At 44.2% G+C, this 27,161-nt stretch overlaps 1 protein-coding gene across 5 annotated transcripts; it reads right to left on the bottom strand.

Annotated features, from left to right (window-relative positions):
* Window positions 1-1,222: 1,222 nt before the first annotated feature.
* RPP21 (ribonuclease P/MRP subunit p21) lies at window positions 1,223-27,041 on the bottom strand. Of its 5 annotated transcripts, XR_010946728.1 has the most exons (6): window positions 25,836-27,041; window positions 25,659-25,759; window positions 25,482-25,564; window positions 24,358-24,483; window positions 8,027-11,326; window positions 1,223-7,792 (listed from the first exon to the last, which is right to left on the bottom strand). XR_010946728.1 is itself a non-coding variant. In XM_067752461.1 (5 exons), exons 1-5 carry the CDS (start codon window positions 25,890-25,892, stop codon window positions 11,169-11,171), a joined length of 525 nt encoding a protein of 174 aa, XP_067608562.1. In that variant the 5' UTR covers window positions 25,893-27,041; the 3' UTR covers window positions 1,223-11,168. The 5 variants fall into 5 exon arrangements, 4 of the variants coding, with proteins under 4 accessions (XP_067608562.1, XP_067608564.1, XP_067608566.1 ...); XM_067752461.1 differs by having other exon boundaries at window positions 1,223-11,326; XM_067752463.1 differs by lacking the exons at window positions 1,223-7,792; window positions 8,027-11,326 and adding an exon at window positions 11,333-16,551.
* Window positions 27,042-27,161: the final 120 nt, after the last annotated feature.

Raw genomic sequence — 27,161 nt, 5'->3', positions numbered from 1 at the left:
GTTTTTTAAAGTTTTGAACATTTTCACAGGCTGTTTAGAAGGGTCAAGTGGAGGAGGAAAGGTTGAAAATGCAGGACAGTGGGGATTAGTGATGGAACAAGCCCTGGAGAGCAGGCGGGGGTGGCACTGACAGTCCCGGTGCAGGGATTACCCTCCCGCAGGAGCCTGGTGGCTTCTGTCGTAATAGGAGGAAACAGCGCTGACATTCAGCCGGTTTGCACTGGTACTGCTCAACCAGTTGTTAAAACACTTCTGTACCAGTTAGTAAGTAGTATAAGAGTAACTGCAATAAGCAGTAAAAATAATTAATAAAAATTATAATATGAACTCATCAGTTCAAGTAATTAAGAGATTGCGACAGCCATTGGTAAATGGGCTTCCCGCTGCACCTGAGACGCTTTGCAGCGCCATCTGCCGGTGGAGCATCATCACTGCAGGCTGAGCGGCTGCTTTGAGCCTTATTAAATAAATTCTTTAAAATTACCTGTCTAAATTATCTTTGAATTATGGAGTTGCTATTGCTTCTAAGTAGTTTAGCTTCTACTTTGATTTTATTGCTAGTTCATTGTCACTCTTGTGTCCGTAGTAAACTGCAGTGTTTTAATATTTACAAATTCAAGAATTTTTAATAAAATATTAAAGCCAAACTTGAATAAAGAGATAACAAAGTTTGAACATGTTTCTTAATGTGCCTTCAGAAATATCATAAATGAGAATCTTTTGGTTTCACGGGAGAACAAAGAAGAAATAATTTAATGAGCTGCTGCCTGGAATGTCTTCTGTTACTATGTTAAAAAAAAGAAGAAGAATATGGAAATTCTTTCCAACGTTTTGTTTTGAAAATTGTCTAACACACAAACTGAAAAAAAGGACAGTAAACACCCAAACATTCATACAAGGTTTCAACAAATCCTATCATTTTGCCACATTTGCTTTAGTAGTCTCTATCTTGTTATCCATCTATTTGTCTGTCTACTTATCCTTTCTTTTTCCTGAACCAGTTGGAAGCAAGTTGCAGACATCATGCTCATTCATCCCTAAGTCATCAGTATATATCTTACACAACCACAATAGAATTATCATGTCTAATGAGTTAATAATTCCTAATATAATCTAATATCATATTCAAGCTTTCCCAATTTAAATGTCTTTTATAGCATTAAAGAAACAAACCAGGAATCAAGTTCCACACATTGCCTTTTGTTGTGATTATGTCCTCCTCTTTTCCCTTTTCTTTTTTTTTTTTCTAATATTTATTTATTTATTTATTTGGCTGTGCTGGGTCTTAGTTGCCGCGTGTAGGATCTTCGTTGCGGCATGCAGGATCTTAGTTGTGGCATGTGGGATCTAGTTCCCTGACCAGGGATCGAACCCAGGTCCCCAGCATTGGGAGTGCAGAGTCTTAGCTGCTGGACCACCAGGGAAGTCCCTCCCCTTTTCTTTTTTTAATTTTTAATTAAATTAAATTAATTAATTAATTAATTTTATTATTATTATTTTTGCGGTACTCAGGCCTCTCACTGTTGTGGCCTCTCCCGTTGCGGAGCACAGGCTCCGGACGCGCAGGCTCAGCGGCCATGGCTCACGGGCCCAGCCGCTCCGCGGCATGTGGGATCTTCCCGGACCGGGGCACGAACACGTGTCCCCTGCATCGGCAGGCGGACTCTCAACCACTGCGCCACCAGGGAAGCCCCCCTTTTCTTTTTAATCCAGAAGAATCCAGTCTTTTTCTTCATAGAACTGACTGTTTGAAGAGACTAGGCCAGTCTCTTCTATAGAATGTCCTACATTCTGGATTTGTCTTATTGTTTCTATGCTGCCATTTAACTTGTTCCTCTAGCTCATATTTTTTTAATTAAAAAAATTAGATTCTAGTTACCCAATTTTGGGACTAATTCTTCAAAAGTGCTGCGTTCTTCACATTGCCTCACATTGGAATGCATGTAATAAGAGGTCATACCATAGCTAATGATGCTAAGTGTAATCACTTGGTTAAGGTGGATACTGTCCGAAATGTCCTATGAAGGTAAACTGTTCCCCTTTGCAATTAGCAAGTCATCTGCATGGTTCTTTGACACTGTGATTTTTTTTTTTTTTTTTTTTGGCTGCACTACATACCTTGCGGGATCTTAGTTCCCCAACCAGGGATCAAACCCAGGCCCCTGGCAGTGAGAGCATGGAGTCCTAACCACTGGACCACCAGGGAATTCCTGATACTGAATATTCTAAAAAAGCTTTCACCCAATAATTGGCATCCATAGTGATCCTTGCCTGAATGAGTTATTTCATCAGGAATTACAAAATGGTGCTTTTCGACTTCTCCCACGCCCCCATTTATAAGGAGATATTAATCTAGAGAGGAGCTTTCCCTCATCAACTGGAAAAGTAGGGCTCCTTCTAAAAAGCCACGACAAATGCTTAATTATTTCCATTTAATTGCCAATTTTCAGAGTAAGGTGGTGGTATATTAATCTACAAGGGTAGAAAGTTATAGTCTTTTTTTTTTAACTATAGATCCAGGGTTTTTAATCCATTTAGTATTTTATAATCAGTTACAGTCATTATTCCTTTTGTGCTCAAACTGTATCAAATGTGTCCAGTAGGAGCCCTTTTAAGCTGACTCCTGTGTCCTTTTGACATGCCCCAAAGTTGTCTTGACCACTTTCTTGCTTCTGGCATGATGAGGTCCCAGGCTCAGTTTTTACTTTCCCGCGCTTCAGACATGGAATCGGCCATTTCTCCAAGGAGCACTGGTTCTTTTAACGAATAATGGTATATAAAAACCACTGTTTAGGTTCTCGGAGAGCTCATTGCTATAGAGGTATCACTGCTTTAAGACACTTTTAGTGTTTAGAAAAATCATGAATTCATAGTGATAGTTCCAATTCAAATTTTACATTGTAGTTTTCTCTCAACTTCTTTAATTTTGTATTTTATATCTTTTATCAGACTAATTGAAAATCTTAATAACTTTGATGTATTTATCTATTCATTTTATCCTAAAATATGCATAAAATAATTTCAAAATTGCAATATTTAATACTACTAACAATAAAATTACTGAGTGAAATTTAATATTTACTAGCTGTTCTTTTAGTCTTTAGAATATTTACCATGAAGGATATACAGAGTACTGTATTCAAAAGTCACCTAAAATAATTATTTTCTCTTAATGGTTACCTCAAAATATGCAAATAAATAGGTTCATATGTTTTAGTTTTCAATTTTAGACTGATTTTTTATATTAAGTTCATTTAAAATATGTAAAATACTTTCAAAGTTCAAAAGTAGAAATAAGATTTTTAAAATGTACTCATGGGACTTCCTGGTGGCACAGTGGTTAAGAATTCTCCTGACAGTTCAGGGGACATGGGTTCGATCCCTGGTCGGGGAAGATGCCACATGCCATGGAGCAACTAAGCCCGTGCGCCACAACTACTGAGCCCACGAGCCACAACTACTGAAGCTTGCACACCTAGACCCCATGCTCTGCAGCAAGGGAGGCCACTGCAATGAGAAGCCCGGACATGGCAATGAAGAGTAGCCCCTTGCTCGCCACAACTAGAGAAAGCCCGTGGGCGCAGCAGTGAACACCCAACACAGCCAAAAAATAAATTAATTAAAAAAAAATGTACTCAGACAAGTATGTTTATCGTATACTCCCCATCAGTTTCTTCCTTCTCCCTTCAAGTAACCATTTTTATTGGTTTCTGTTTTATTCTTACACAGTTTCTTTTTACAAAAATAAACACACATGTTATAAATATTTTTTAGTCTTTCTTATACAAAGAGTAGCATTATACAGACTTAAAAGTTTTTATTGGGCTTCCCTGGTGGCGCAGTGGTTAAGAATCCGCCTGCCAATGCAGGGAACACGGGTTTGAGCCCTGGTCCGGGAAGATCTCACATGCCTCGGAGCAACTAAGCCCGTGCGCCACAACTACTGAGAGCGCATGCCACAACTACTGAAGCCCGCACGCCTAGAGCCTGTCTCTGCACGCAACAAGAGAAGCCACTGCAATGAGAAGCCCGCGCAACGTAATGAAGAGTAGCCCCTGCTCACCGCAACTAGAGAAAGCCCCACGCACAGCAACGAAGACCCAATGCAGCCAAAATAAATAAATTAATTAATTTAAAAAAAGTTTTTATATTCTTAAATTATTTTTACTTTATAAAAATTTTAAAGGTTACTTTCTATTTACAACTATTACTATATTCCTCACATTGTACAATACATCCTTTAGCCTATCTTACACCCAATAGTTTGAACTTCCCAATCCCCCAGCCCTAAGTTGCCCCCCCACACACACTGGTAACCACTAGCATGTTGTCTATATCTATGAGTCTGCTTCTTTTTACGTTATATTCATAGTCTGTTGTATATTTTCGATTCCACATATAAGCCATCTCATACAGTATTTATCCTGGTTTGGAGTTTGCTAAGCACTTGAACTTGTGAAAAACTTCCGCTTTGTGAAAGACATTGTTAAAAAGAATAAAAGCCAAGACACAAACTGGGAGAAAATATTTGCAAATCACATATCTGATAAAATACTGGTGCTCAAAATACACAAAGAACTCTTAAAACTCAACCATAAGAGGGCTTCCCTGGTGGCGCAGTGGTTGAGAGTCCGCCTGCCGATGCAGGGGACATGGGTTCCGTGCCCCAGTCCGGGAAGATCCCACATGCGGTGGAGCGGCTGGACCCGCGAGCCATGGCCGCTGAGCCTGCGCGTCCGGAGCCTGTACTCCGCCACGGAAGAGACCACGGCAGTGAGAGGCCCGCGTACCGCAAAAACAAACAAACAAACAAAACCCAACCATAAGAAAACCAACAGCCCAATAAAATATGGGCAAAAAATCTGAACAGACACTTCACACCTTACCAAAGAAGATATACAGATGGAAAATAAGTATATGAAAATATGTTCCACATGATATATCATTAGATAATTGCAAATTGAAACAGCAATGAAATACCACTACATATCTATTAGAATGGCTAAAATCCAAAACGCTGATAACACAAAATGATGGTGAGGACATGGAACAATAGGAAGTTTCATTCGTTGCTGGTGGGAATGCAAAAAGGTACAGCCTCTCTGCCAGTGTTTTATAAAACCACACATACCCATTTATTTATTTATCATTTTAAAAATGTATTTATTTATCTTTTCAGTCATGCCACGTGGCTATCCTATTTCCCCGACCAGGGATCAAACCCGTGCCCCCTCCGTGAAAGCTCGGAGTCCCTGCTCTTTCTAAGAGAACTGGTAACTGCTCACACCCTTTTCACACACACATCTATTAAAATAATCCCCTCATTAAATTGTACTCTTTTGTCCTGCACCATTTTCTATTCCCAGCAGCAGTTTGCAAGTGTTCTGCTTTCTCTACAGGTTTGCCAATACTTGTTATTTTCTTTTTTCTTTCTTTTTAAAAAAAAATTAAAATTTTATTTTTTTTATACAGCAGGTTCTTTTTAGCTATCTATTTTATACATAGTGTATGTATGTCAATCCTTATCTCCCAATTCATCCCACCATCATCACCACCGCCCCCAGCTCAGGAGAAGAGGTTTCAGGAACCCACAGACCCGTCACCACTCCTTGGAACCCTATTCTCTGAGTGAGGCTGGCTGCCTGAACTGTCCACTTCCCCCTTCATTAAGTTACACAATGCGTCAGTAATTCCCTGGTGGTCCAGTGGTTAGGACTCCACGCTTTCACTGCCGAGTGCCTGGTTCCATCCCTGGTCAGGGAGATCCCACGAGTGGCTCAGCAAAAAAGAAAAAAAAAGAAAAAGTTACACAGTGCCTTGCCAGTAGCAAAATACCATCTCTCCTCCACTTTCTCCCAACCATTCCCTTCTACCCCTTTTCTGGAAAACAACTATTTTCAAGCCTTTTGGCTTATGGGTTTTTTTTTTGCTTATTTTTTTTTGTTATCTCCATGTCTCTTGATAGCATACATTCGTGCTTCATTTGATTTTTGTTTTATTGATAGAAATTATCTTTGACATGCCAACATCCCTTCCTCCCACACTTCCAACTCCCCCACCCCCCAATAAATGTAATTTCTTCCTCTTAGGGTAGGTAGTCCAGTTGACTGGACTGAGAGTCTGAGAGTTACAATTGACTGGACTGCGAGTTACAATTATTTACTTATGGGAATTCTACTCATGCCTGAGCCACATGTAAAACTCTCTTAATTGTCCTTTCCATACATACTGGTGTTTGTCAGGGATTTAATAATTGCCTGATGTTTTCATGTTCTTACTTTCCATGATGTTTTAATTTTATAAATGTATCCCCCCAACTCTCCCTCAGTTAAGTGAATCCCTTCTCAATCCCTTCAAAACAATGATGGTTGCTGCCTAGGTAATTTTCTTGGTTAAGGCTCCCCTCTGCCTTCCTGTTGACTCCCTTTCCCTTCTCGTAGGTTGATGCCCTGGTTTCCCAGATCCCACATCTTCCTGTTTTTTGGTATATGCCCTCCTTTTCCTGGAGCACACCCCTCTACTTCCCAAAAAAGAGTTCAAAGGAAAATTTTAGATGTTCTCATGTCTGATTTATTTTTTTACTATTTTACAGGGATGGAATTGGGAGTCATGGTCACCCCCAGTAGGAACAAATGGGTCACAGGAAGATCCCCATCAAGGAGCACAGGTGGCCCCTCTCCTGATTCATAAAGACTCTGAATTTTTCCTATACTGATTTCCCAAGCAGGCAGCAGAATAATACCACAGCCTAAGTTTTAACCACAGGTGTTCTCTCTTATGGATTTACAACCTAAGTTCACATTACATGGATGTTCTGAATATTAGCATGCCATGAATTCAGGATTAAGAAGGCCATACTCCAAGGAATCTGGTGAAAGGAAACACAAGAGAGGTCTGGAGGAATCTACTATCATCCATGCTTTGAAAATTCCAAAAATCATTTCATAAGCAAAATGAATACTTAACACTAAAAAAGAAAATATATGTTCACAAGAAACAAGATACAGAAGAAACAGAAAAAACAAACAACAGAATCCTATAACTTTTAAATTAGAGTAATAAAAATAGGTTATAAAATAGCTTATTCTTACTGTGAATAAAAGACAAAATTTTAAATATTTTCAGCTAATAAGAAATGGTAAAGAATATCCAAGAAAATTTGAAAAGAATTATATACAACATTTTATAAATGAAAATATAGGAACTTCCCTGGTGGCACAGTGGTTAAGAATCCGCCTGTTAATGCAGGGGACATGGGTTTGAGCCCTGGTCCAGGAATATCCCACATGCCACAGAGCAACTAAGCCCGCGAGCCACACCTACCGAAGCCCGCACGCCTAGAGCCCGTGCTCCTCAACGAAGAGCAGCCCCCGCTCTCTGCAACTAGAGAAAGCCTGCACGCAGCAACGAAGACCCAACGCAGCCAAAATTAATTAATTAATTTTTAAAAACACAATAATTAAAACTAAAATTTCAATGGGATTTTCCAAAGGTAGACAATTTGACACAAACAGACCATTACTAAAGGAACTCTGAAGAATGTACTTCAGGCAAAAGGAGAGGTCTCAGGAGGAGGGTGTGAGTTTAAATAAAAAATAAACAAGAAATAAGGGTAAGTGTGTGCATAACATTGAATGAAGATAAACTATGGAAAAAATTGAAATGTCTTGTGAGGTTAAAAAGGATAATAAATTGGGAGGGGATAATCAAAGTTAATTGAAATCTGAATTCTTTCTCTTTCCTCCACAATACTGAATTTATTTATATCCTGACAAAAAACTTAAAGATAGGGCTTCCCTGGTGGCACAGTGGTTGGGAGTCCGCCTGCCGATGCAGGGGACACAGGTTCGTGCCCCGGTCTGGGAAGATCCCACATGCCGCGGAGCGGCTAGGCCTGTGAGCCATGGCCGCTGAGCCTGCACGTCTGGAGCCTGTGCTCCACAACGGGAGAGGCCACAACAGTGAGAGGCCCGCGTACCGCAAAAAAAAAAAAACAGAAAAAACAAAAAAAAACTTAAAGATAAACTTCTCACTCATTCTGTGGTCTATTTTTGTTTTGTTCTGTACATTTCAGTATAGGGCATAAGAGAATATTTTTTGGATCTTTCTATATGTTATCTTCCCAACTTATTGCTGGATTGTTCAGTAACTCAGATGCTCTAAACTTATAAATAACGAATGTACAAATTCAATGGTAGAGCAATTTTCCACAATAAGAAGGCCATTCATGGAGTTGGTGGAATTTCAGCACTGTGGACAGATCTACATGTCCTAGTGTACAGGGAGCTGGAGTTCTCTCTCAACTGGATACAATGGGATACCAGAGAGGAAAGTTTAAGATAAACCCTAATGGTCACGAAACTGTGATTTTAAACACAGTCATTAATCACAATCTCAAATTCTGATTCTACCCCACTTCCAATACATCATTAACCGTGATGTCACTATAATAGAAGAGCCAGGCTGGGCAGAAGAGGAAGTGACTCACAGAGGCAGTAAGTCACCTGAGCCTCTGTTCTGCCAAGCAGCCCATCTACAGTGAACCTACAGTGTAACAGCATTTAGACCAAAGTAAGCACTTCAAGAGAAATAAAAACACGTCCACACAAAAACATTGTACACAAGTGTTTATAACAACATTATTTATAATAGCAAAAAATGGAAACAACCCAAACGTTTGTCAAATAATAAATGAATAAACAAATTGTAGTATGTCTATACAATGGAATATTATTCAGCAAAGAAGAAGAAGAAGGAGGAGAGAAGAAGAGGAAGAGGAAGAAGAAGGGGGAGGGGAGGAGGAGGAGAAAAAGAAGAAGAGGAAGAAGAAGGGAAGAAAGGAAGTACTAATAATGCTACAAAAAGGATAAACCTCGAAAACATTATCCTAAGTGAAAGAAGTCAGACCCAAAAGGCCACATATTGTATGATTTAATTTATGTGTAATATTCAGAAGAGGAAATCTGTAGAAATAAAACATACGTTGGTAGTTGCCTAAGACTGGGGTCTTGGGGGAAATGGAGAGTGACAGCTAATGAGTATGGTGTTTCTTTCGGGGGTGATAAGTGTTCTAGAATTGATTGTGGTAATGGTGGCACAACTCTGTTAATATATTAAAACCACCAAATTGTACACTTTGCGTGAATTGTATGGTATGTGATTTATATCTCAAGTTGTTAAGAATGATTGTGTCAAGTAAAATTAGTGTGTTTCTTTGCTTAAAAAAAGAAGCTATGAGAGAAAAACACCCAATATAGTTTTGTTGTTGTTGTTGCTTTCTGTTTTTTGTTTTTTTGGCCACGCCATGCGGCATGCGGGATCTTAGTTCCCAGGCCAGGGATTGAACCTGTGACCCCTGCAGTGGAAGCACAGAATCTTAACCACTGGACCGCCAGGGAACTCCCTCAATACAAGTGTTTATGAAAATGGAGAAATCGAAAATATAGGGAGTAGATTGATAATATTAATTACCTCAATAAAGTGGGTGTGGGTTTAGTGATGGAAGAGATTTAAAAATATATTTATACAAATTTGATTGTTTCATTTCCTGTGTGAGTATGCATTATTTTTATAGTCAATTTTTAAAAAATAATTAATTTTATTTATTTACTTTTGGCTGCATTGGGTCTTCGTTGCTGCACGCAGGCTTTCTCTAGTTGTGGCGAGCCAGGTGCTACTCTTTGTTACAGTACGCAGGCTTTTCTTGTTGCGGAGCATGGGCTCTAGAGCGCAGGCTCAGTAGTTGTGGCGCTCGGGCTCAGTTGCTCCACGGCATGTGGGATCTTCCCCGACTAGGGCTTGAACCCGTGTCCGCTGCATTGGCAGGTGGATTCTTAACCACTGTGCCACCAGGGAAGCTCTATAGTCAATTTTGTAAAATAGAAAGTTAAGAAACTTGAGAGCTTGCCCCATAAACTCTGCAGCCAAATAAAAACAGTAACTAACAAATAACGAAGAGGTGTCTGGAATTTCTTCTTGGAGAATTGGCTTACTTGTGTGCAAGCCAGGAAGAGTACAATGATAAGAATCGAGGCAGGACTATAGTGTTGGAAGAGAAGAAAAACACAAACATGAAGATACATGAGAGGACAGAGAGAAGATGACAAATCCAGGAACTGAACACAAATCATGTTAAAAGCCCTTTCAGTCAGGAATTGGCTGGGGTCAATGTGACAGGAAAATTGCAGCCCAGAGCCCAAGAGGACCAGACACCATGGACAAGGGACAGGGGCTTTCTGATGATTCCTTTTTTTCCTCCTTCCATTGCCCCGGCAAGATCATTGCCTAATTTATACCTATTGCATATTAAGAAATCAGCACCATTTGGAGACTTTGGGATAATAGGAGCACAATTTTTCAGCTCTTCTTGTATCAGTGTAGGCTTTTTCAGAAAAACAGCCCTACTCTGATATTCCAGGAATAAAAAAATTAACACAGGAATAACAGTTTCCACCACAGTTGAAAATCTGGGGAGCAAACATCAGTGAAGCCATGTGGTAGGCATGACAATGGTCTCCTAAAGAAGCCCATGTCTTAATCCCTGGAACATGTGAAAATGTCACCTGATACGACAAAAGGGACTTTTTGGTTCTTGAGATGGGAGTATTATCCTGGACTATACAGGCAGGTCCAATGTAACACAGGGTTCTTTACAAGTGAAAAAGGAAGGCAGGAGAGTCAGAGTTAGAGAATGAGATTCGACGACAGAGTCAGAGGTCACAGTGATTTGATTGTTGACTCAGAAGATGGAGGAAGGGGCCACAAGCTGAGAAATGCAGGCAGCCTCTGGAGACTGGAGAAGGCAAGGAAACAGATTCTCTCCTAGAGGCTGAAGAAGGAACACAGCCTTGCCGACATCTTGATTTTAGCCTCGTGAAACCTATTTCAGACTTTGACATCCAGAACTGTAAAATAACAAATTCATGTTGGTTTTATTGTTTTTAAGTTTTATTTTTATTTATTTATTTTATTTGTTTATTATTTTTGGCTGCGTTGGGTCTTCGTTGCTGCCCGCGGGCTTTCTCCAGTTGCAGCGGGCGGGGGCTACTCTTCATTGTGGTACGCGGGCTTCTCACTGCAGTGGCTTCTCTTGTTGTGGAGCACGAGCTCTAGGCGCGTGGGCTTCAGTAGCTGTGGCTCACGGGCTCAGTAGTTGTGGCTCGCGGGCTCTAGAGTGCAGGCTCAGTAGCTGTGGTGCACGGGCTTATTTGTTCACAGCATGTGGGGTCTTCCCGGACCAGGGCTCGAACTCGTGTCCCCTGCACTGGCAGGCAGATTCCTAACCACTGTGCCACCAGGGAAGCCCCGAAGCTCAGGTTCTTGATGTCTGATCGCAGAAAGAATTCAGTGAGAGACAAAGTGATAGGTAAGAAGTGGATTTATTTAGACAGAAACACACTCCACAGAGTGTGGGCCATCTCAGAAGGTGAGAAAGGCCTCATGTTGTTTTAAGCCACTAAGTTTGTGGTAATTTGCTATGGCAGATATAGGAAAATAATACCAGTCACCACCAAAATTCTGAGGAGCTGAAGTTGGAAAGTTAGGGAAGCAAATGCTGGAGACCTCAGCTCAAAGAACTGGTGGGTGGTTCTCACAAGCTTTCCGGGAGATTGCTGTAATTCTCTAGAACCTATGAGAAAACTCCCATCCTGTGTCTCAGTCTGCAAGGCAAAGCAGGTGGGTGTCAAACCTAGTACAGTAGCTGCTGAGAATTTCACACGTGCCTGCTCACTCATGTGCCTGATGGATAGCGAGATCTCCCTCTTCTGGGCCCCATATCTCATGCAAGTCTCTCCCACTGGAAAACTTGAACTTGAGCTATGGGGATTCTGGGACATACATTCCCTGGGTTCTCTTCTGCAGACGTGCTAGAAGTGGGGCTGCTGATTTCGTAGGATACAATTCTGCGCATTGGTTAATAATGGTAAGTGCAGGAGGGTGGGCTGGCCCCTGGTGGACAAGCAAAGTTTCTGCAAGCTGATGTAAACCAGTGATGTATTTAAGAGAGCCATTTAAATTCAGCAAACACTTTTTTTCTTTTTTTTTTCTTTTTGGCCACACTGTGTGGCATGTGGGATCTTAGTTTCCTGACCAGGGATCCAGCCCGCGCCCCCTGTGGTGGAAGCGCAAAGTCTTAACCACTGGACCACCAGGGAAGTCCCCATAAATTCAGTAAACATTTTTGGTAGCTATGATGTGTCAAGGTAACTCATGATTTTCTTGATTTTCCCTAGTATGACTCAAGAATGATCCTGAAAGACCATTGTTCTAGCCAGATCAGAACCATATATTTGAATTGGAAAAGTTGTGTTGGATCCTCCAAGTCTTAGGGGCTCATCTGAGGGGCAAAAAATTTTATTCTCTTACAGGTCTTGAGGTCAGAAGTCCAAAATTAGTTTCAGTGGACTAAAGTCAGAGTGTCAGCTGGGCTTGTTCCTGCTGGAGGCTCTAAGGAAAAACTCATTCTCTTACACTTTCCAGCTTCTAGAGTCTGCTTATGTTGCTTGGTTTGTAGCTCCTTCCTCCACCGTTAAAAGTACATCACTTCAATCTCTGCTTCCATCATCACATCACCTTCTCTTCTGACTCTGACTCCTCCTTCCTTCTCTGATAAGGACCGTTGTGATTACATCTGGGCCCACCCTGCAAATTCAGGATAACCTCCCTTTTTCAAGATCTTCAGTTTCATCATATCTGCAAAGTCCCTTTTGCCATCTAAGGCAATATTCACAGTTTTCAGGCATTAGGATGTGATTAGGGGCCACTAGTCAGCCTAAGGCCAGTAGTAATTTGTAAGTAAAATGATTAAAGGGAAGCAAATTATTGACATCCTATAGTTTGTAGTGCAATGTTATTTACTGTGACTTTGGCATACATTTTCTGCAATTAAAATGCTTTACAGATGTATACTACATATTGATAGCTTTTGTTTTATATGTATTCAAGACTATATGCAATTTGGGGCTATGTTTTCTAGAAATGATTGTGTGGGCCACTGAAGATTTTTAAGTAGGGGAAGGATCAAATGACATTTTGCTCTACAAATATCTCTCTGGTGGCTGGCAGAGTCTTTGGAGGAGAGTAAGACTGGAAGAAAAGAAGTGTGTTAGGAAAACTTGGCAGAAATCTCAGGGACAGATAATGACGATCTCAGCTAGGCCAGTGGCCACGCACTGCGACTGGCATCCCAGCCAAGGGCAAATGCCCGAGATGGAGCAGCCACAAAGGGTGGAAGGGAAGGCAGAACAGACCAGGGCAGCGGTCTCTGGTTCTGCTAGAGTAGAAGCCCGCGCTGTCAGAGGTCCCGAGGCGAAAGGGACATGGATCTCCTGGGTTGGGGCACTGTTAGGTAAATCAGGTTTGAGCGCTATTTGTGTACTTGGAATGAGCTGGGGTAGCTGAGGGGCCCTGTGTGAGGGCAGGGACGCGCAATCAGCGGAGAACAAGAGCCGCAACTCAGGCCGGGTGGAGCTGCCACAAGGTGGCGCCAAAGGAGCGGACTCTGGGCGAGGGAAACTGACAATCTGTGACCAATGAAACTGCAGAGGAACTTCTGCAAAGCCACTTTTCCTCCGGGTTTTAGACTGCATTAGGTTTCTCGTGAACTATTTTCTAGCACCGGAGCCCATCATCTTCTCTTCTTCCTCTCGGCTCTTTCTCCAATTTGACTTTTCCCCTCATATTGAGGAAAAATCCTCCTATTGAGGCACTGCAAATTTCCAATGAGGGAAAAAAGGACCGTGAACTCTGTCCCTTGAGTCTCCTCTGGTTTCTCACTAACCCACAGCGTTCCACGCTTCCCAGACACAACAAGAAGCTCAAAGGACAAAGTCGAATTGCTTCTTCCCTACACCTCTGGGAAACAAAAGGCACGTCCAAGCTTGGGGAACACATCTGAGCTGGGAGAACCGTGAAACTCCCAAGACAAGTCCCATATCTGTGTGTGTGTGGCGGGGATGGAGCGGTGTCTGAGAAGCGTCACAATAGGGAGAGACCAGCGGAAGCTCTCAGGTGGGAATCAGAGCAGGACCTCCCAGCGAAGTCGAAAAGGGAAAGGGAAAGGAAGAATCTCAGCAGCTGGAAAAGAGAGCCAGACCCAGAAGTGGCCCGGGAGTGTTTGCGGCTTCCCGGCTGTGCAGCTCAGACGCATCGCTCCGTCGGTCATTCCTTAAACCAACCAACGGTTATTTAACGTCCTCTATCCGCCAGCCACGATGCTGGACTGTGCGGGTACAAAACTCCAGGAACTCGTGCAGAGACACCGATCTGGTGTCGCGGAGCTGGCCCCGCGGCCAGCCGTAGGCGGATCCGCGCACCCCGGGCCTCCGTCCCTGCTCGCCTGGGGCAGGGCCCGTCCCAGCCGCCGCTCCCAGCCCGCAGCTCTGTCCTGCTTTGGCAAGGCTCTGCCAAGTGGAAGACTTAACAACGCTGTGAAGCCCCGAGGAAGACAGAAATTGACTAACAAAACCTCTAAATGCCTAAATCATAGATAGCTCCCGGAGATTTTTAGTGGGAGAATGTTACGAGATCAGGATTCCTGGAGTCAGTATCCACTTTGGCTATATACTTATCAGAACCCAAAACACTTCAGGATCATTCACTTCAGCAAAAACACATCTCTGGAATGGATGTTATGAAATCATTGGCTCCCCAGGGTAACTGCACACTGGAGGAAGATCAACAGTGTGGTTTAGGTGACCTTGGAGAGCTTGCAAGTTTAAGAGGCTTGGTTGTACAACACCCACCTTCTCTAAATATAAATTCAGATGTTAATAACAATTCATATTCAACCCCCGAGATGGTGGAAAATTCTTTTGTTCAGGGAATGCTTCCTAATCCTTGTGTAATAAGACAGAGAGAAAGGGCAGAACCCAAATGCAGCAGCTGAGACAGAAATTCAAGGATCAGTCACATGCTTAATAATCTAGATGTAATAAGATAAGTGCTGAAACACATCAGGAAAACAGCAATGATGCAAGAAATGACAAACAAATATCAAGGCAGAATTTCAAGAAAATCTTGAGTGCTTATTACATGAGCAATTGTTTTAAGAGGCCAGAACACTGATGGATTGTGAGGAACTGAAACCGTGTAACTCAGACTGGGACTTGAACCCATGCTCTTTTAACTGAGATCACACACCTGGTCTCAGGACTTAATGAAGCTCAGGTCCTTGATGTCTCATTGCAGAAAGAATTCAGTGAGAGACAAGGTGATAGATAAGAAGTGGATTCATTTAGAGAGAAACACACTCCACAGACAGAGTGTGGGCCATCTCAGAAGGTGAGAGGCCTTGGGAGAAACAAGTGGAAATGAAACAGGAGGGAAGGGGGCAGGGCACAACCTTTAAAAGAATGACATAGCCATAGGACATGACAAAAACTGGTTAGAACCAACTAGGTCCAAGATGGCAGACAAGTTGACTTCCAGTAGACCTTGAGCCTCAGTATACGCTCATTGTAATACATTAGCAGACTAAATGACACACCCACCAGCGCTATGACAGATCCTGCACGCCGTGCAGAGTGACAAAAAAAGGGGGGGGGCAAAGGTCTTGAATAGATATTTTTCCAAAGATGTACAAATGGTCAACAAGTATAGGAAAAGATGCTCAACATCATTAGTCTCAGGGAAATGCAAATCAAAACCATAAGGAGATAGCACTTCACACCCACTAGGATGGCTATAATAAACAAACAAAGTAACAAGTGCAAGAATGGAGAGAAATTAGAATGCTTGTATATTGCTAGTGGGAATGTAAAATGGTGCAGCAGTTGTGGAAGAGAGTTTGGTGGTTCCCCCCAAAACGGACTACCATATGATCCAGCAATTCCACTCCTAAGTATAGACCCCAAAGAACTGAAAACAGGTGTTCAAACAGAAACTTGTAAATAAATCTGGTCACAGCCTACAGATTCTGAGGACAGAATCCTCCTCTGGACTCCTGTCTCCCCCATCCTAAGGCTCCTTCTCTGACCCTCCTACCTACTTACTCAGTTTCAGGGGAAAAAAGTCCCAGTCTTTACCCCTTATGAGGAGAAAACATCCTGTGAGATGCCAGGGTGAACACTCTTAAGGAGCTGCTAGTCTTGGGCCCCAGTGAAGTTTCCAGAACTATCTCAGTCCAGACTAGGGCAGGATCAGGAAGCAATACAGGAAAGGGAAGTGTTGGTGAAACCGTGCACCCCAGATTGGGACTTGAACCCACGTGCCGGGACACGAACCCAGCCTAAACCCAGATTGGAACTTGAACCTGACCAAAACCCACGGTCTTTTTTTTTTTTTAATTTATTTATTTGTTTTTTTAAATTTTTGGCTCTGTTGGGTCTTTGTTGCTGTGCATGGACTTTCTCTAGTTGCGGCGAGTGGGGGCTACTCTTCGTTGCGGTGCGCCGGCTTCTCATTGTGGTGGCTTCTCTTGTTGCGGAGCATGGGCACCAGGTGCGCAGGCTTCAGTAGTTGCCACATGCGGGCTCAGTAGTTGTGGTGCATGGGCTTAGTTGCTCCACGGCATGTGGGATCTTCCCGGACCAGGGCTCGAACCCACGTCCCCTGCATTGGCAGGCGGATTCTTAACCACTGTGCCACCAGGGAAGCCCCCACGGTCTTCTATCTGAGATCAGGTAAAAGGCCTGATCTCAGGTTAACACCTGGTTTCAGGACTTAATGAAGCTCAGGTTTTGATGTCTCATGGCAGAAAGTATTCAGTGAGAGATAAAGTGATAGGTAAGTGGATTTAGAGAGAAACACACTCCACAGACAGAGTCTGGGCCATCTCAGAAGGTGAAGAGTGGCACCAGGGTATGGGGTTGTCAGTTTTTATAGGAGTGGGTAATTTCATAGGCTAATGAGTGGGAGGAGTATTCCAGCTGTTGTGGGGATTTCCAGAAATCGGGCCACCACCCACTTTTTTTGTCTTTTGATGGTCGGCGTTGGAACTGCCATGGCACCTGTGAGTGTGTCATTTAGCTTGCTGATGTGTTACAATGAGCATATACTGAGGCTCAAGGTCTACTGGAAGTCAACTTGTCTGCCATCTTGGACCTATTTGGTTCTAATCAGTTTATGTCATGTCCTCGGGCTCTATCACTCTTTTAAAGATTGTGCCCTGCCCCCTTCCCTGTTTCATTGGGACTAGTCAGTCGCTCTCCCGAAGCCTATCCTGCAGCAGAGACCCTAGGCCTCTGACCTGTAACTTCTGGGTGTGAGTATGTTAACCATATTTTCTAGTTTCTGAAGTTTTTGACCTGTTGGGCCTTGCAGATTAGGGAGGGACTGCCCCTCCCGGGGTTAGCCTACTCTTAGAGATAGCAATCAGCTCTCCCAGGAGCTCACCCTTTGACATGCAAACTAACCAATCTGGAGTCTGCACCCCCCACCCACCTGCTTTATTCCCTCTTAAGCTTGTGAGACATTAACCCTAGGCCCTAACCGCCCCAGCACCAGGCATCAGACAACTAGGGCTACACCCTGGAGCTCGCTAAGATTATTCAAACTAGCAATGCCAAACCTGGTCGGCCCGCTGTTGCCCTGCCTCACCAGTTCCTTCCCACAAAAAACACAATCCAGGCTTTCCTGCTGTTCCGCTTGCTCTCTATCTGCAACTGACCTCGACCTCAGTGTTCCGCCTGTGGCCCTGCTCAGTGTGATGTGCAACGCCCCCTCCTCACTTCTTGGGAACCAGAGTAAAACTATCTTTTCAATGGTAATCATCTCCTGATCTGTTGGCGTCACCATACATACCAGAGTAGAAGCAAAATCCCAGGTACCTTTTAAAACAGGGAGGACACCCAATTCTGGTGGCCTGAGCTCTGTTCCTCTGTCCTCGCCTGTGCTGGCTACGGTTAACCTGCCGCCCTCACCTGATGCTTAAGCTTGCGAGGCATCTATGTACACACGTTCACCAAATTTTCTCACTTATTCTCATATCTGTTACGCTAACATTTAACTTCATATAAAAATTTATAAAAACCAAGGACAGAATTTATAGGAGGGTGAACTGTATTACGGAAATCTGATTTCCAGGCATCCTGGGTGCCTCTCAGGTACACCCCAGACCTACTGAGCAGAGACCTCAAGGCGATAGCAGGGGAAATCTGGCTTCAAACAGATCTCTGTGACCTGTAAATACCACGAAGTGGCCCGCTCTGCTGCAGCAGCAGTCTGACCCCAGAAAGTCCTGGGATGCAGGGACTATGGTTCAACAGGCAGCAGCCTCCCTGCTCTGCTTCTAGCCTAAGCTTTCTCAGTCTGCCCACCTGACAATCAAGCTTCTAATGCAGAAAACTCCTACCCCAAGTACCCAGTCCCAGCGAGCCTGGCTCCTTGCAGATTTCGGCCAGCCAGGCCGTGGTTGCTCAACTAGGCTAAGGCCTTGCCCACCTGAGAGCCAGTCTCCTTCCCACAGCCTGCTGCATATCTAGGTGTAGTCATTTCTAGCCCAGCGGTAACAGGGGCAGAAAATGGGGCAATTCTGCCACTTAGGGTGGGGAAGCCATAAGGAAATGGGGGCTCTCTTTCCTACCTGGACTCTTTCTCTTCCCTATAACAAGCATCAAGGTAACAGCAAGAAGATAAAGGCAAGTCCAATAGGTGGGAGGATAATGACTCACACAGGGAATATGATGGTCTCGGATATGATAGGCCAGGAAAGCAGCTCTTAGAAGGGAAGGTGAAAGGTGCTGATCTTCAGGTTTAACCCTTGAAGATCTGTGGTCTTTGGGTTTCAATACTCCAGCCCTCCCTGCTCCATCCTGTGCTCAAGGCTCCATCCTCAGACTCTGTAGAAATACTTCATGGAGGTAGGGAGGAGCTGATACCTTGCTCCTTCCTGTGGTCCAAGGTTGATGGGGCAGGGAAGGGGTAGGGGGTGAAGGGGCTCCTGAGACAGAAAAGGGGCAGCAAGATAGAGAAAGGCAGTGACTAGGAGATGGGTGAGAGGAGGGCTGAGGAGACCAGTGGATTGAAGTTACCTTTTTTTGCATATGGATAAGCAATTGTTTCAGCATCATTTGTTGTAAAGAAATGTCATTTCTTTACCGAATTGCCTTTTTGCCTTTGCCCAAAATAAGTTATCCATATATGTGTTGATCTATTTCTGGACTTTATTCTGCTCCATTGATCTATTTGTCTATCTTTACACCAAGACTGTATTGTCTACTATTGCTTTATAAGTCTTGAACTCAAGTCTTTAATTCCAATTTGTTATTCTTTTTCAGAGTTGTTTTGGCTATTAATATATGACTTTCAGAGTAAAAAAAAAAAGGTCTTGAGATTGCTTTAAATCTAGGGAGACATGTTTTGGGAGAATTGACATCTCAATAATATTGAGTCTTCCAATTCATGAACACGCTATATCTCTCCATTTATTCAGGTCTTGGAACAATATTTTGTAGTTTTCAGTACATAGTACATAGTTTTCAGTACATAGTCCTTTCATAATTTTTGTCATATTTACCCCTAAGTATTTAATATCTGGATGCTATTGTAAATGGTACTGGTTTTAATATTAATTTCTAATTGTGTACAGAAATACAATTTCTAGTATATAGAAATACAATTTTTTTTTTATATCCTGCACTCTTGCTAAACTCACTTATTAGGTGTAGGAGCTTTTTATTTTTTATTTATTTATTTTTTGGCTGCATTGCACAGCGTTCAGGGATCAAACCCACGTGGACCAGGGATCAAACCCACGCTCCCTGCAGTGGAAGTGTACAGTCTTAACCACCGCATCACCAGGGAAGTCCCTGTAGGAGTTTTCAAGTGATGTCTTAAGACTTCCTGCATAGATGATCATGTCTTCTGCAAACTAAAACAATTTTACTCCTTCCTTTCCAATCTGGATGCCTTTTGTTTCTTTTTCTTGCCTTGTTGCACTGGCTAGAGCCACTAGTTGAATGATGAGTAGAAGAGGTGACAGTAGCCAACCTTGTTTTTTTCCTGACCTGGACTGTTTTTTTTTTTAGGGGGAATGCATTCATTTTTTCACCATTAAATGTGATGCTAGTTGTAGCTTTTTCATAGATGTCCTTTTAAGGTTGAGGAACTTTTCATCTATTCCTCATTTGCTGAGAGATCTTATTAGGAATAAATGTTAGATTCTGTCAAATGCTTTTTCTACGTTTACTGAAATTATATGATTTTTTTTCTCTTTTAGTTCATTAACATAGTGAATTATTGTTCTGTCTCATTCTTCTTTGAAATCGGAAAATATTCCCCGATTTATACAACAGATCCTCAAAAGGCTCAATGGACAGCATCAGGTACTTTGATTATCTTTATAATGAGAGGATATATGCTAAGAACCTTATAGCATTAACATTACAGAGAGGAAAGTTCATAGAGAGTTACAGAAGTGATGGCATGTCTCTCCATTCTACATACAGTATACTTTCCAGAAGCCCTGGGAATGATTAGATTGAATTCCAAACCCAACTTCCACCCTGCACTGAGATGAATAATGTCCCCCACCAAGTTTTTGTCCACCTAGAACATGTGAATGTGACCTTATTTGGAAATAGGGTCTTTGCAGATATAATCAAGTTAAGATGACATCATATTGGATTAGGGTGGGCCCTACTCCAATGACTGATGTCCTTGTAAGAGGGAAACGTGGACAGAGATGGAGACAAACAGGGAGAATGCCATACAATGTTGGAGGCAGAAACTGGAGTGACGTATCTACAAGCCAAGGATCACCAAGGATTGCTGATAAACATCAGCAGTTAGGAACAAGCAAGGAGGACTCCTTCTACAGAGCCTTTGGAGAAAGCACTGTCCTGTGGATGGCTTGACTTCTAGCCTCCAGCACTGAGAGAGGATAAACTTCTGTTGCTGTAAGCCACCCATTTTGTGGCACTTTGTTATGGCAGCCCTAGGAAACTAATACACACATCAGGGCTGGAGATACACTGGACTCTGTACATTTGGATCCAATAGGAATTCATAAAATATCCTTTTCAGAGAATATTTTCAAAGTACAGACCAATATCTTGTTCTGAATATATTATAGCACATATCACGAGACCATTTAAACTTTAGTTTTGTGGAATTGTTTGTCCTTTTTCTTACATCCCTCTGCTAGCCCATCAGGAAATCTATGGGTTCTACCTTCAAACTAGATCTAAAATCTGAACACTGCTCTCCCTCTGTTAAGACCCTGGTCCAAGCCAGTATCACCTCTCACATGGGTGAGAGGTCACATGGGTGACCACAACAGCTTCCTGTTTTCCTTTCTTCCAATCTTGCTCTCCTAGTCAACTGTTAGATCAGAGTGATCCTTTTTAAATGTTAAGCCAGATCACATCATTTCTTGCTAAAAACCTCCAACGGCCTCCCAATGAACAAGTCAATTTCCTTATGATGGCCTAGAGATCCTTGGCCTCCCATTATCTCCTGGCCACATTTACTACTCTCCACCTGGCTCTCTCTGTTCACTCCCACCAGCCTCTTGCGAACTATGAATACTCTGCGCAGGCTCCCTCTTCAGGACACTTGCCCTAGCTGCTCCCTCTGCCTGGAAGTTTCTCCCAGATATCTGCGTGACTGTTGAAGGAGGTAATCATGAAAACATGACTGCTGGTTGACCCTCAAACTGGACTCGGGCAATCAGGACTCCCCTGTCCTTGGAGTGTGAGTTCTGCCCACTGTTCCCTCAGTGGGAGCTGTTCCAAGGGCATAGCTTTGAGAGAATAAGGTGTTGTTGAGACCATCTGGACTGAAGGCATGACTGAACCCTATTAAGGCCTCTATATAAACTTTTTAAGATTCTGGTGGGTGAGTGTGGAGGTCTAACTCGTCTTGCTGCTGCCCAAGACAAAGCTTCGTATGTAAGTTTCCTTGCTTATTTTAAACCTGCCACCTACCAATTTGGAGTGGTCTGCCTCTTTCTCTGATCTCTCCTTGCTCTCCATGTACAGGGGCTGGTTTCAGATTTTCCCTAGGAAGCTCCTGAGGTTTTGAACCAACAATGACTAGATCCCTTACCTTCCTCAAATCTTTTTGCTTCCTTTTTTTGGCGACACCATGCGGCCTGCCAGATCTTAGTTCCCCAACCAGAGATGGAACCCGAGCCCTCTGCAGTGGAAGTGCAGAGTCCTAACCACTGGACTGCCAGGGGATTCCCAGACCTTGTTTTTTTGATTCAGTTGGGATGACGTAAGTTTCTTCTCTCTCCTCTATTTAATTTTATCTAACAGGTCCTAAAAGAGCACAGATTTTGAATTATTGAATTGTTTAGAAACATTAAAGAAAACTATTGAATAATAGGGCTTTGATTTCCTCTTTGTTATAGGAAATCCATTTTTGCACATACTGACAACTATTCTATCATAATAAGTAAATATGAAAAAGGACAGAGTTTTGGGAGGAGGAGGAATAGGGCTATGATCTCTAGTTAGAGGAACCCCAGTGCTATCCCACTGTGGACATGTTCAGTCATGTGCAATCATAAACACACTCAAAACAACTTGGCCAAGAATCAGATTTAGTGCATAAGAACCAACCAGCTCAGAAATGACACTCAAGGAGGGAACCAAGGAAGGTGAGCTGAGGACACAAAGGGTCCAGGCCTGCATGGGGTGCACCTTCAGGCTACATGTTTGTGTTGGCTGCTACAGTTGACCCGTTGAGTACTATCTCCAGAAATAAACGTCAAAGAATAACTTAGAAACATTTAGTTACTTGCACACTGATAAGTATTTTCCATGCATACAGTGTACCGGCATGTGAAGGAATCAGTGAAGAGAATGAGTCAGGGACAAAGGCAAAACAAGGATGTGGTAGACTGCTACACTGGTGGTCCTCAAGGAACCAATGAACCTCCAAGTATCCACGCCCCAGTGTAGCCCCTTCCACACTGAACGTGGGATTGGCCACATGGCTTACTCTGGTCAAGGTGACATTAGCAAGTGTGACGAGGACAGAGGCTTGATAAGCACTTGCACCGTGGAGCTTGTCTTCTTGGAATACTCTCTGTGGAAGCCAGAAGCTTTGTAAGGAAGTCCAACCACCCAGAGACAGCCATGCTGTGAGGACGTCAAGGCCAGTTACAGAGCAAGGCCACATGCAGAAGCAATGAGGTGCACACATGCAAATGAAGCTTCTTGAGTCTTCCAGACCAGGTACCAGCCTCCAGCTAAATGCAGCTGAGTGATTCCAGCTGATGCCATACGGAACAGAAGAACCACCCAGACAGGCCCTCAATCAGTCTAGCCCACAGAATCAGGGGAAATAACACATCATTGCTGTTTTAAGCTACAACGTTATGCAGTGATTTTTATGCAGCAATGAATAAGTGCAACCAGGATTTACAAGAGAAAGGGAAGAGAGGAAACTGCATTCTGGGAAGAGTGAATTTTGTTTGTCTACTTTTGGGGTAAACTGATTAGCTGGCACCTAGCAAAGAGGTCAGTCTGAAATTCTGACTTCGAGTAAATTGTCCAGGGATAGCAAATAAAACAATTTTGGTTGTTTACTGATTCTCAAGAAAACCTTGAAGGTTTACCTACAGAACTTACTTGTGTAACATTTGACAGTGTCCGTTTGTTAGTACCTTTGACTTTATTAGTTCAGGTTGTACAACTTCTCTTAGTAGAATTTTATAGAAGAAAACACAGAGATTGGGAAAAGACCCAAAAGGAAGTGGGCCTGGAGAATCTAAACCCTCCCTCCACCAACCCCACCCAAACTCTTTTCCCCTCCTTTAAAAACAGCATCAGTGGCATCAGCAGTCTGTCTGTCCAGCCCTTTAGCCAACAGTCAGGGCTACCTAAAAATGGACTGCCTTAAGGAGGATCAGGGCCTCGCAGACAACCCCGGAGCCTGCGTTCCAATCGTGGCACTGCACTGAGGAAGCAGGGCTGGAGGGGCACTGGAGGCAGGGTCCTGGAAGTGGGAGCTGCTTCATGGGGCAAGTGGTAATTGGGATCTCCCTGAATGGTGGGAGTATAAGGATGATAATGACAAAGGACTAAAAGGACAAAGAAGAGGTTAGCTGGTGACAGAGAAATACAGACAGAAACAGAGGAAAATGGAGTTAAGAGCTGAAATACAGAACAGAATCATGCAAAGTTAAAGAGAATTAAAATTTATTTGGAAGACGGGGTGAATCCATCACTGGCGATTGGAACTCTGAGGCTGCACTTTCTCCTCAGGAAGGTGGGCTGGAATGCGGTGGGTTGTGTTTGGCAGGGGTTGTGGTGGTTTGGGATCTGAGTAGATGAGCAGAATTAGTTTTTTAAGACTGTGGCACCTTTCACACCAACCCAGAACCCACCAATGTGTCCACCGCAGCTCTATGTTACCCACTGTCCCTACTCCCCTGGGGTACCCCCCATTTTCTCAACCACCTCTCACCTGCCTGGCTCCCCAGCTGGGCCTCAGGCCGGTCTCCCCAGAGCAGATGCCTAGGATCGTTGAGGAACCGTTGGCTGCGCTGGCATGTCAGGCAGGTCTGTACAGTCCAGCGCTGAGCCTTGCAGCCTGGGGTGCATGTGGGGAAAAGAGAGTGCCCAGGTTTAGGAAAAGAAAAGGTCTCCTGCACCCAGTTTTGCCTCCACCGTTTTCCAGTAGGGATTCTACTCCCTCCCCACCTTGATTTGATGGTGTCAGGTCTCTGCATAAAGTCTGTCATTTTCTTGGTACCCTTTATTTATTTATTTGGTTGTGCTGGGTCTTAGTGGCAGCACGTGAGATCTTTGTTGCAGCGTGTGGGTCGTGCGGGATCTTCGTTGCTGCATGCGGGATCTAGCTCCCTGACTAGGGATTGAACCTGGGCCCCTTGCATTGGGAGCACGGAGTCTTAACCACTAGACCACCAGGGAAGTCCCTCTTGGTACCCTTTAAGATAAAGTCCAAACTCCTTAACAAGACTCTTCAAGATCTGCCCTGTTTCCCTCTCCGGCCTCCTGTCTTGCCCTTGGCCACCTCAGAGCCAGCCTCCTGGGCTCTCAGTTCCTTGACAGCACCACAAGCTCTCTTGTCTGAGGCCTCACAAATGCCTAGGATTTCCATCTCCCACTCCCTTCCCTTATAATGAACCTCACCATCACTGGTTTAAGTAACTTAGTATTCTACTTCCCTAATTAAAGCATTTTTCTACGCTATTCTAATTGTTTCTGTCTTAGTCTGTCCCATCAGACTATAATTTCATGAGAATAATGACTCTAGAGCAATACTTGACACATCTCAGAAAAATAATTATTGAATGAATGAATGAATATGGGAATCATGTCCTCCATGATGTCGAATAACATCTATTATGCACAGGCGAGGTTGCTTCTCATGGCAACATCATTTCTCTACCGCCCAGACCTAGTTTGTCCAAGTGGAGTTAAGTTAACTCAGAGCTGGAGAAAGCCGACGCCTCCAAATCCCACACCTGGCACCCATCTACATCGAGGAACGGATCATTGCCCGTGCCCTCCCCCAGCCCACAGGTGTTCCTCAAACATCCCCCCTCGGCAGCAGGGAGCACTCACGTCTCTGGCGCTGGGTGCAGGTCAGGCCCGGGATGAGGAGGGAAGAGCAGCCACGACAGAGGGTCCTCTTCACCGAAGGGTCCCTGGGGGCGGAGGTGGGTGGTGGTCTGGGCGCCCGCTCTCCCTCTCCCCTCCTTCCCCCGTCCAGCCCGCCGCCGGGCTCCGCACCCCTCTCACCGCCGCAATACGAGCCGCTTCGCTATGGTCCTCTCCGTGTGGCAGTAAAACCTCGCCAGTGCCTGGTTCTCGGGGTCCTGCGCGAGGACGCAGTGGGCAGCCTGAGGGAAGGAGCCGTCAGTGGGGGCCCTCCGCACTGGGCCGCCTCCCTGTGCGTGCGCCGCAACGCGGACTCACCTGGTACAGGAAGCTGAGCCTCTGGAAGGCCTCGCGGTCCTTCACCTGCCCGGCCATCCGAGCCGCGATAGCTCCCCACACGCCGCAGTCCACAGGCCCCACCCTAGGATAGCCCCGCTCCCGGGCGTCCGCGCAAGGCCTCCTGGGAACTGTAGTTCCTGGGGCCGTGCGCGCTCCTGTGCCGTCCTTACTCTGGCGACACCCTGCGGCCTCACAGACCCATCTATTTGCAAACCCACACCATCCCCTGCAATCCAAGCCAGGGGTTCCTTTATGAGTTTTGGCTTCCTTTTAGTCTTCCTCAAGCCCATGATTATATTAGGTAGAGACTGGAGAGGTTAGTGGAGCAGGAGAGAATCTTAAACTGCTAAACATCTTCAGGACAGAAGACTGGTCTCTTTATGCAGATAGGTTGGGGAGATGGTTATGTGCAATATATACCCGGCTAGACCTCCTGCCCTATGCTCCTGAAGCCAAAGGCAGATGCCCGGAAGACCTACAGACTGAAGGAGCAGTTGATACATTCAAAAAACCCACTAGTGCCAGTGACAGTGAAATTGGAAAGGATCTTGAGGGCAGTGGAGGGAAGAGGGCTCCTGGCCCTTAGAAAGCACAGCTTACTCCCAATCTTTTCCACTTACCAAAATGCAGTGCTGGACACACAGTAAGTAGGTGATCCTCACTAACTCCTGGTCTTAGGTACTGGAAGAAACCTGTCAACAGCATCCCCTGCCCCCGAAAAAATATCCCCTGTAGTGTTCCACACGCTTTCCTCACTTCCCTCCCTTAGACCTCTGCCTCTCCTTTGCTCTGTTTGACATCCTGTGATTACTTCTGCTTCATAGTTAATAACCACTCGTTCCTGAGGTTAAGTAGAGGGACAGAACATGAATAAATCCTGAGATGGGGAGAGGGCAGAATAAGTCAGGAGAGAATGAGGGTTCTCTCCTCTCAGACCCCCTCCTCCTCACCCCCCATCAGGCTGGACAGGGAACCAGGCCTCCAGTTTGAAGGAAATGGCTGAAATTTCCTCTCAGATTAGTTTCACAAGTGTCTCCAGGCTCAAATGAGGAGTGTTTAAAAGGTAGATGCCCAGGCCCACTCCAGACCTTGATCAACCACTGAAGGTAAGCCCCAGGAACACAATTTTTTTTTTTCGCCACGCTGTGCAGCTTGTGGGATGTTAGTTCCCCGACCAGGGATCAAACCTGGGCCCCTGACAGTGAGAGCGTGGAGTCCTGACCACTGGATCACCAGGGAATTCCAAGGAACATGCATTTTTAACACCCATTTCTTACACATCAACAGAGATTATCATCAAATTAA

This window comes from Pseudorca crassidens, chromosome 10 (genome assembly GCF_039906515.1).
Source record: "Pseudorca crassidens isolate mPseCra1 chromosome 10, mPseCra1.hap1, whole genome shotgun sequence".
Classification (NCBI taxonomy): Eukaryota; Metazoa; Chordata; class Mammalia; order Artiodactyla; family Delphinidae; genus Pseudorca; species Pseudorca crassidens.
The sequence above is the reverse complement of the archived record's forward strand: the minus strand, read 5'-3'. Positions and strand labels throughout refer to the sequence as shown.

What these genes read in the sequence shown, in the direction of transcription:
- RPP21 (XM_067752461.1), bottom strand. Translation starts at nt 25,892, where the DNA reads ATGGCCGGGCAGGTGAAGGACCGCGAGGCCTTCCAGAGGCTCAGCTTC. An exon ending in CTGCACCCAGCGCCAGAGAC is followed by an intron (nt 24,484 to 25,481) that starts GTGAGTGCTCCC and finishes CATGCACCCCAG; the next exon opens with GCTGCAAGGCTCAGCGCTGG. An exon ending in CCAGCTGGGGAGCCAGGCAG is followed by an intron (nt 11,327 to 24,357) that starts GTGAGAGGTGGT and finishes TTCTGCGATCAG; the next exon opens with ACATCAAGAACCTGAGCTTC.